Below are 9,815 nucleotides of genomic sequence, written 5' to 3'. Positions count from 1 at the left end.
AACCCAAACCAGGCTGGGATTCTGTGATCTGGGCTTAACACTTGTCAGTAGGATCTTGTCAACACGTAAATACCTTGAGGAGGGCCTAAAGCAGAGGGAGCCCACCTCCCTTCAGGTAGGAACCATAGGCCATGGGTGCTGAAAGGCTCCACCTGAGCACCAGAAAGCACTTTATCACCAGCACAGGGTGCCCAGAGAGGTGCTGGAATCTCCATCCTCAAAGCCACCAGGACATGGGGCTGGGTGACCTATTGTCAGTGGCCAGGAGTCCTCAACTTTAGCTGAACCGGCCAGTGCTTGGTATTTGGTTAGTCACTGACCTTCTATCCCTTCCTTTCTCTCATCAGGAAGATATTATTCCTGACAGTGGAACTTTCTCTTAATAGCTTGTAGACCCACGGATAGTAGATGGGAGTCTGTGGGATGCAAGAGGTGTTTTGTGAGGTTGAGTTGCTTTGAGCTTAGTGGAGATCTGTGACCCCTCCAGTTGCCTGCTGCTGCTTTCGGAGCTGTGCCCTGGCTCTAAAGGAGCCTCCAGGCCTGTGTTTCACACCCGTGTGGGGCAGGAGTGTGTCTGATCACAGAATCCATCACCACTGGCAGTTGGACCAATGTGGTTGAGGTTTTGGGTGAGGGAAGGGTCTGTGAGGATCTTCACTGTAAACAAGTTGGAGGGTTGGAAGTGAGAATAGTGAAGGGGAATGCAGGAAACAAAGCTTAACCTCACTCCTGTAACAGTGTTTTGTACACACTCCCTTTCCTGTCCCAAGGAAGCTTCTGACTCAGACCATGTATCTTCATTTTATGATCGTTGTGGTTTTGATGCCTTGTGATAGAACCTGCAAGTTGAGATCACAGGGGGGAATGAGCCGTGAATAAGTTTTGTGAAATCACAGGTAGCTGAAAGGCAGAACGTCTTTTCATTCCAACTCTTTCATTTGTACCACTTCAAGCGTTGTCTTGTTCTGTGTTCTCAAGATGCCCCTGTCTTACAGAGACGGAGAAGCTGAACAAGATGAGCACCCTCTTAGAAAGACTCCATGCAAAGTACAACCAAAACAGGCCTTGGACAGAAACCATGAAGTTAGTGCGTCAAGTCATGGTGAGAGTTGCTGGGACCTGAGCAGGAGCTTTCTGGAGTTCCTGGAGTGCTAACTGGGGGGATGCTTTGTCAGAGCTCTTCAGAGGGCTGCCCCTTGCTCTTTGGGGATGTTGGTTTTGAGCAGTTTGCTCCCATTCAGTGACATTCCAAACTCAGTGTTGGCTTTGCCAAGTGGGGGTTTGAAATAGTGGTAACTGAGTGGAAGGAAGGAGGAGCAGGACGAAGGGGAGAGCTACAGCAACAACTTCTGCATGAACTGAGGTGTTAGAAGCGTGCCTGACTTGATTCTGTGTCCTCTCTCATGTAACGTAGCTTATGCCTATTAAAAAGCTGCTTCAGTGTGTTCTTTACTGGTGAGCAAGTTGCTTAGAAGCAAATACATCAATTCCAGGCCTGCCTTTGTTCCCATCTTCTAAAGCAGATAGGTTTCTCCTACAGGAACCAAAATGCAGCTGTAATTTGGGGAGGAGATTAGTCCCCCAGAATGGCAGTAACTCCTGTAACCGAGTGAGACACAAAAAGCTCTTTCTCTCCTCTCTAAGGAAAAGCGTGTTGTGATGAACTCGGGGGGGCACCAGCACCTGGTGAGCTGCTTGGAGACACTGCAGAAGGCCTTGAAAGGTTGGTACATGCTGTGTTCAGCAGTGGGAGGTCTCCAAAGCAGGAGAGCAGTGAGGTGGCTGCTGGCACCTCTCACTCTGTTCCTCTTGTGTGTGTGTTCGTGTTTGGGTACCTCATCTCAATGCCAGTGGAGATTGTCTGTGGTGCTTCTGTCGTGAAAGCAGAAAACTAGTGAGTGGGAAGTACTAAACCATGGACTAGTGAAAGGGATGGCTTTACTTCCCTTGTTTGCACCTGTACGAGAGTTTGAACTTGCTTTTTACATGGGTCTGCAAACATTCCTGAATTCCACTGGGGCAATAACAGCCCTTCTCTCCTTGCAGTTCTGGGAACGTTTGGTTCTCTCTGTTCAAGTTGTTCTGCCTGTGTTTTGAGTACACGTGAAGGTGTGAGCAGACAGGGGAGGGAGGAACTGGTTGAGGCTGGGTTTAGAGCTGCTGTTTCATTCCTGGAGAAGTGTTGAATCATCTCACTGAGCCCTGTTTTCTGCTCTCTCCATCTAGTATCTTCCCTGCCTGCCATGACGGATCGCCTGGAGTCTATAGCTAGACAAAACGGGTAGGTCTTCTCCTTTAGTTGATGGCAAAGACTTTCCCTGTTCCTCTGTACCCATCCATACTCTCACTGCTGCTTTGGTTGGTTTTTGTGTGCATCTCATGGCAATTTCTGTTTCGTTTTGTATGGAAGCCTGGGATCTCACCTTAGTGCCAATGGCACTGAATGTTACATCACTTCAGACATGTTCTACGTGGAAGTGCAGTTAGATCCTACAGGGCTGCTGTGTGATGTCAAGGTGGCTCACCACGGAGAAAACCCTGTGGTATGTATCAGTGATCAGAGAAAACCCTGTGGTATCCATCAGTGATGGAATGCTGAAAACAAATTACTTTATTTCCCTATTGTACATGGAGGAGAGTTTGAACTTGCTACTTAGTGAGGGGCTGAGGGACAGAACTGGAGCTGTAGCAGTGTGGAGTTGTGAGCACTGTGGTGCTGCTCAGGAAGAGCTGCTGCTCAGGAATGTTCCTGTGCTGATGTTTTGCAGTTGCTGTGCTGCACAGGGACTGAAATCACTGCACTGACACTGATCTTATTCTATGTTCTTTCCTTTTCAGAGTTGTCCAGAACTGGTGCAACATCTGAGGTGAGCATCAAGAGTTTGTTGCATTTTTGGCACCTTCTCTTTGCAGTAGTGATCCCGTGCTGGTTTAGGTCTGGAAGTGCAAAACGTTTCAGGATTATTCCTTCCCCACAAAGTCTTTCCATGTCTCCAGGGGGGTTTCTGGCTTTGGTTCCTATCCTTCTGAAGCCGAGTGCTGTGCCCACTGTCTTCAAAGCCACAGAGGAACATTCCCCAGAATCATTAAAGAATGCATTTTGTAGCTTCCATTTACCAAAAGTCTTTTCTGAAGTGGTTTAGTGTCTGTATTAATGGAACCTTTTATAACAAACCCTTGTCTGTTACGAGTTGGAATACATCTTAACTTTGCCTTTCAGAGAGAAGAACTTTGATGAGTTTTCCAAGCATCTGAGGGGACTTGTGAACCTGTATAAGCTGCCAGGGGACAAGTAAGTAGAATGTATTTATTTACAGCCACATATGTAAATAAATGTACAAGTTTCACTTCTGTGCTTACATATTTGTTGTGTGTGAGCCTCCTGAGCTCCTCACAAGGCTTGCACGTGGGGCTGCAGAGTGACAAGTTACCAGGTCTAAAGTGCTCAGGCTGATGGCAAGGCCTGCAGCTTCTCAGCCAGCACTTCCCTGCACAGTTCCTTTCCCTTGTGCTTATATTCTTTTGTTGGTTTTCTTCTCCCCAGCAAACTGAAAACTAAAATGTACTTGGCTCTGCAGTCCTTAGAGCTGGATCTCTCAAAAATGGCAGGGATGTACTGGTAAGGTTTGGGGTTTGTTGGTGCTTTGGTTTTGCTTACAACTGCATCATGTTGGCTGATTGTGATTGTGCCACGTCCTGTTTATGTGGGAAGTGTCCCATCAGTGCCTGTCTTGTCTGTCATTGCTGCTAAGAAGATGCTGGGGCTATCGAGGGCTCGTGGTAGCAGGGGAAGGAGAAAGTGCTCAGAGCTTTCTAGCAATCCCTTTTTAACTGCAGAACTCAATGGCAAGAAAGTCTAAAAGGCAAAAAATGGAGTTTGTCACGGGAGGGATTAGTGGTAACGTGATTTAGAGTAAGAAACAGAACCATTTTACCCTCTTTCACTGCTGTAGAGTCTGGGCAAACAACTCTGCTGTAGAGAGTCAAATAGCTTGTGTTTTGCCTGTATCAGGGTGAAGTTTAAGATCAGTGGGACTGAGAAGTGGGTAGATTGAGCTAAAATCTTAGGCTTTGTGCCATCAGCACCTGGATTTCAGATTCAGGTATGACTCTGGCTTGTTACAGACTTGTGACTGTCTTTCTTGCAGGCAAGCCACCAACGCCAATCCCCTGGACAAGATTCTCCATGGCAGTGTTGGCTATCTCACCCCCAGGAGTGGAGGTACCTTTGATTAGTGCTTAGAAAAAGGAAAGAATCCAACTTACTTGGGTCAGAGTCCCCTTTATGGATGTTGGTTTCACATGAACTACTGGAAATGAATGGGAAATGCCAAGCAAAGAGGGATGAGGTTGAGTGTTTGAGAGTCCCACGTGATGTAGACGTGCAGCTTTGCTTTACAAAGCCACGCAGATGGACACGTCTGTGTGTGACAGCAGAGCACAGCTCTTCAAGGGGCAGCTCTGTGTGCTGTGGGACAGTGTGAATGCTGCCTGGCTGTGGGGGTTAACAGTGGTCGGGGTGACTTGGACCCTCCAGTTCAGCAGCTTCTCTCCCACAGGTCTCCTGATGAACCTCAAGTATTATGTCTCGCCCTATGATTTATTTGAAGATGGCTCTGGAGCCCCTGTTATTTTGCATGAGAACAATGGTAGGTGAGCTTCAGTGTGGGCTGCTGCTGCTTGGAGGAGAGAAGAAGACAACTCTATAGCAGTCTCACTGCCCTCTGCTGTCACCCTGTCATACAGGACAGTCGTGGGTTGACTTGCAGAGGACATGGGTTCAATAAGCCTGTGTGGAAAAGCTGGTGACTATCTTCTTGTGGCTATTTGGAGTTCAAAGCAGGCTGCTACCAAGGGGAATGGGGTGACAGTCTGCACACAGAGCCTTTTCCTTAGGGTGAACTTCATCCTTAACATGGGATCTGTTTTGTTGTGTCTCTGCTGTCTTACTGGAAGATGAATTTTTATGCATGTACATGGCTATCTGTGTCTCACTAAAATGACAAAACTAAGCAGCTGTTCAAGCCAAGGCTGCTTTTGGGAGAGGAGGGGGTGAAAGTGTCCAAAATCATGATTTGTAAAGAGCATACTACGAACTTACAAGGGTATTTGGAGTCTCTTTTCAGAATGGTGCAATTGGTCCACCTTGCAAGAGAAAAATAGAACATTAGGGAGTAAAAGTAGTTTGGCTCTAGGTCAGTTTAGTGATAAAGTGAACGCTGGAAACTGCCTCGTGGAGGAAGTAAGATATTTCAAGGGGGGGATGGCTTTAACTTGCCAGGGGGGACACTGAGATGAGCTCTTGGGCAGAAGCTCTTCCCTGTGAGGGTGCTGAGGCGCTGGCACAGGGTGCCCAGAGAAGCTGTGGCTGCCCCATCCCTGGCAGTGTTCAAGGCCAGCTTGGACACAGGGGCTTGGAGCAACCTGCTCTAGTGGAAGGTGTCCCTGCCCGGGGCAGGGGTTGGAGCTGGAGGAGCTTTAAGGCCCCTTAAACCCAAACTCATCTGTGACTCTGATTTCCGCATAGTGATGTTTCACTCATAAAGCTGCTCTGGGTTTATTGTTGTGTTTGTTTCTTGCTCCCTCTCACAGTCCCTCGCTCGCTGGGGATGAACGTGTCAGTCACCATTGAGGGCACCATGGCTATGTACAAGCTTCCAATTGCCCCACTCATCATGGGCTCACATCCAGTTGACAGCAAAGGGTAAGCAGAGGACACAAGGTCCTGCTCAGCACCCTGGTTTAGGTGCAGGTTCAATACTAACTCTGTTGTAGTCACAGTGGGGAGATGGCTGCGTGATGTCGTGGCATTATACATGCACTGTCTTTAGCCAAGAAATCCCTGTTTCAGGCATGTGACATGCTTTGGAGGAGTACCTTAATTTTTAAGAAGGTCTAACAGCCTGCTTGGGTTGGAGCAAAGAGGAAATGGTCTGTGTGGTGTTGACAGCAGAAGCCAAAGCCATGCCCTGTGTCTGATAAGATCCTGTATTAACCCACTGTTTCAGAACTCCGTCGTTCTCATCCATCACTAGTGCCAACAGCGTGGATCTACCAGCTTGTTTCTTCCTGAAATTCCCACGTCCCATCCCAGTGTCTCGAGCTTTCATTCAGAAGCTTCAGGGCTGCACAGGTGGGTGGCACATCTGTCTCATAGCTGCTCCCCAGGTTTTTATTCAGAAACTGCTGCTCGTTTTTAATGCGTGACAGGAAAATTGCTTGAGGATTTGTGCTGTTGTCAGGAAAACCTGGATAGGTTTCCTCTATGGTAACACCTTCTCTGGCCCACCCTCTTCTTCTGTTCCCTCAGGTATTCCTTTGTTCGACACACCACCAACATTTGTACCCTTGTATGAGCTGATCACACAGTTTGAGTTATCCAAGGAGGCTGATCCAGTACCTTTAAACCACAATATGCACTTCTATGCAGTAAGTATCTTGTTACAACCAAGCATTGGAATTCAGATACAGACATGACCACTGTAATTAGAATCATAGACTCCCAGACTGGTTTGGGTTAAAGGAACCCTAAATCTCCTCCAGTCCCAACCCCCTGCCATGGGCAGGGACACCTTCCACTAGAGCAGGTTGCTCCAAGCCCCTGGGTCCAACCTGGCCTTGAACACTGCCAGGGATGGGGCAGCCACAGCTCCTCTGGGCACCCTGTGCCAGCACCTCAGCACCCTCACAGGGAAGAGCTTCTGCCTCAGAGCTCATCTCAGTCTCCCCTCTGAAGTAGGAGAAATCCTAGTTCTTAAATTAGTCAATGATGGATCTCATTAACTGCAGAGGGTTTCTCCCTTCCTCTGAAGAGATGCCACATGTATGAAACTGCTTTAGTGGGAACAGAGAATACTGTTCAGCTGTGGTACTTCTGTGGAGCCAGAAATCCTGTTGTGCTTGGTCAGATTGGAAGGAACGTGTTTTCCTTGTTTGCCATTTCACCCAGAAAGGTGGCTTTGGTGTTCCTTGCATCTGGGGCTTGCTTTTTCTTCCTGGAGGTCTATTACTGCCTTGTGCCCAGCAGGAGTTGGAGTAAAGCAGGAATTGTTTGTCAGGCTCTTCCAGGACAGCAGCACTGTTACTTTCTGAACAAAGATGCTCCTCTCCCAGATGGAAGAAGCCTTCAAGGAACTCTGATCAGTAAAATCGCCTTCCAGCACCCGGGCCGGGTGCCGCTGATCCTCAGCCTCATCCGGCACCAGGTGGCCTATAACACCCTCATCGGCAGCTGCGTCAAGAGGACGGTGCTGAAGGAAGGTGGGTGCAGCACGTGGGGATGAGGAACCCCTGCTTTCCCCCCTGTTTTCCCCCCTGCTTTCCCCCTTCCTTTTCCCTTTCGTTCTATAGGGGGTATCAAGCTGGTGGCTCTGGTTCATCCCGTGTGTTCCCTAATTGAACAGCTCCCATGTCTCCATGTCTTTCAGATTCCCCCGGGATCCTGCAGTTTGAGGTTTGCCCACTCTCTGACTCCTGTTTCAGTGTCTCCTTTCAGCATCCCGTGAATGACTCCCTGGTCTGTGGTAAGTGGAATCAGGGAAGAGGAGGAGTGTGTTTATGGGGAGGGTGGCAGAGTTTCCTTCCACTGTAACCAGGATTTTGATCTCTTCCAACCTCCTCCTCTCTTGTAGTGGTAATGGATGTGCAGGACTCAACTCACGTGAACTGTAAGCTCTACAAGGGGCTGTCTGATGCTCTGATCTGTACAGATGATTTCATTGCCAAGGTTGTGCAAAGGTAAGCCAGGGCTTTCTGTGCCACCAGGAACTCCAGCTCATACAGGTGCACTCTGTGTCTATCTCACATTTACCCTGGTGGGTTTGGAGCCGTCCTCTGTGGGGGTGAGTCTTAGGAGTGGTTGTTTGGAAGAGAGGGAAGCTGGAGCCCTATTGAAAACCCCATTCCAGGCATTGGACTGTAACTTCTTACTTTTGAATGCACGCCCAGGTGCTTTCTCGTGGGGTTGGCTGCTTTCTGAGTCTTAGAAGACATGGAAGAGCAGTTTGTCTTTACACAGGCCTTTCACCAAGGTTCCTCCACCCCAGCCACTGTGGGGTGCCCTCACAGCAGCTCCGTGGCCTCCTCTGGACTTGCTCCATGTCCCTCTGATGGTGTTGCCCCAGAGTTGGACACAGGAGTGCAGGGGGGGTCCCCCCAGAGCAGAGCAGAGGGAGAGAATCAAGTTGTGGAAAGGTCTTGGTGGGGCAGCAGAACACCCACGAACCCCTTTGCGTTGTGTCCTGCAGGTGTATGTCCATCCCTGTCACCATGAGAGCAATCCGCAGGAAAGCAGAAACGATCCAAGCCGACACACCAGCCTTATCCCTCATTGCAGAGACAGTAGAAGATATGGTGAAGAAAAACCTTCCCCCAGCCAGCAGCCCAGGGTATGGCATGACCACAGGCAGCAACCCGCTGAGTGGTACCACTACCCCAACCAACACTTTTCCTGGGGGGCCCATCACCACTTTGTTTAACATGAGCATAAGCATGAAAGAGAGGCATGATTCGGTGGGGAGCCATGGGGAGGACTTCAGCAAAGTGTCTCAGAACCCAATTCTCACTAGTTTATTGCAGATCACGGGCAACGTGGGCTCAGCCATTGGCTCAAGCCCAACCCCTCCCCACCACACCCCCCCACCAGTATCCTCCCCAGCAAGCAACACCAAGAACCACCCCATGCTCATGAACCTTCTCAAAGAGAATCCCCCTCAGGATTTCTCCAGCCTCTATGGGAGCAGCCCTTTGGAAAGGCAAAACTCTTCCTCTGGCTCCCCCCGGATGGAAATTCCTGGGGGGAATAAGCAGAAGAAAAAAAAGTCCCGCGCACCAGCCGACAAACCCAAGCACCAGACTGAGGATGACTTCCAGAGGGAGCTCTTCTCGATGGATGTTGACTCCCAGAACCCCATTTTTGATGTCAACATGACTGCAGATACCCTGGACACCCCTCACATCACTCCAGCCCCCAGCCAGTGCAGCACTCCTCCCGCTACGTACCCCCAGCCCATCCCTCACACGCAGCCCAGCATTCAGAGGATGGTTCGGCTCTCCAGCTCGGACAGCATCGGAGCCGACGTCACCGACATCCTCTCGGACATAGCAGAGGAGGCTTCCAAGCTCCCCGCTGCGAGCGAGGACTGTCCTCCCATTGGTACTCCAGTGAGGGACTCTTCTAGTTCAGGACATTCCCAAAGTGCCCTCTTTGACCCAGATGTGTTTCAGAGCAACGCCGGCGAGAACCCGTACACGGACCCCGCGGACCTGATCGCGGACGCTGCCGTCAGCCCCAGCAGTGATTCCTCAAACCATTTCTTTCCCGATGGAGTAGATTTCAACCCCGACTTGCTCAACAGTCAGAGTCAAAGTGGCTTTGGGGAGGAGTACTTTGATGAGAGCAGCCAGAGCGGAGACACGGATGATTTTAAGGGTTATGCATCCCAGGCTCTTACTACTTTGGGGGTGCAAGTGTTGGGGGGTGATGGGGGGGACAGTAAGTTCAAGGGGAGCGCTCAGTCCGACACGGTAGATTTTAGTATTATTGCAGCTGCAAGCAAAGCCCTGGGCTCCTCCGACATCATGGAGCACCACAGTGGAGGGCAGAGAGCGGAGACACGGATGATTTTAAGGGTTATGCATCCCAGGCTCTTACTACTTTGGGGGTGCAAGTGTTGGGGGGTGATGGGGGGGACAGTAAGTTCAAGGGGAGCGCTCAGTCCGACACGGTAGATTTTAGTATTATTGCAGCTGCAAGCAAAGCCCTGGGCTCCTCCGACATCATGGAGCACCACAGTGGAGGGCAGCGGCCCCCGCTG

The 9,815-nt window shown here is 49.9% G+C and overlaps 1 protein-coding gene across 1 annotated transcript in view; it reads left to right on the top strand.

Moving 5' to 3' along the window:
* The first annotated feature begins 1,015 nt into the window (after positions 1-1,015).
* Positions 1,016-9,815, top strand: part of MED1 (mediator complex subunit 1) — a 10,712-nt gene continuing 1,912 nt past the window's right edge. Inside the window, exons 1-16 of the mRNA XM_010015981.1 lie at positions 1,016-1,102; positions 1,645-1,723; positions 2,227-2,281; positions 2,411-2,543; positions 2,839-2,867; positions 3,221-3,292; positions 3,545-3,619; positions 4,149-4,222; positions 4,560-4,649; positions 5,593-5,704; positions 6,009-6,133; positions 6,311-6,429; positions 7,059-7,260; positions 7,428-7,523; positions 7,632-7,737; positions 8,247-9,630. Coding sequence (XP_010014283.1) covers positions 1,016-1,102; positions 1,645-1,723; positions 2,227-2,281; positions 2,411-2,543; positions 2,839-2,867; positions 3,221-3,292; positions 3,545-3,619; positions 4,149-4,222; positions 4,560-4,649; positions 5,593-5,704; positions 6,009-6,133; positions 6,311-6,429; positions 7,059-7,260; positions 7,428-7,523; positions 7,632-7,737; positions 8,247-9,630 — 2,838 coding nt within the window. The remainder of the gene's footprint in view (positions 1,103-1,644; positions 1,724-2,226; positions 2,282-2,410; positions 2,544-2,838; positions 2,868-3,220; positions 3,293-3,544; positions 3,620-4,148; positions 4,223-4,559; positions 4,650-5,592; positions 5,705-6,008; positions 6,134-6,310; positions 6,430-7,058; positions 7,261-7,427; positions 7,524-7,631; positions 7,738-8,246; positions 9,631-9,815) is intronic.

The sequence above is a fragment of the Nestor notabilis genome, unplaced genomic scaffold (assembly GCF_000696875.1).
Source record: "Nestor notabilis isolate BGI_N333 unplaced genomic scaffold, ASM69687v1 scaffold15256, whole genome shotgun sequence".
Lineage (NCBI taxonomy): Eukaryota > Metazoa > Chordata > Aves > Psittaciformes > Psittacidae > Nestor > Nestor notabilis.
This window is presented reverse-complemented; position numbering and strand designations above follow the sequence as displayed.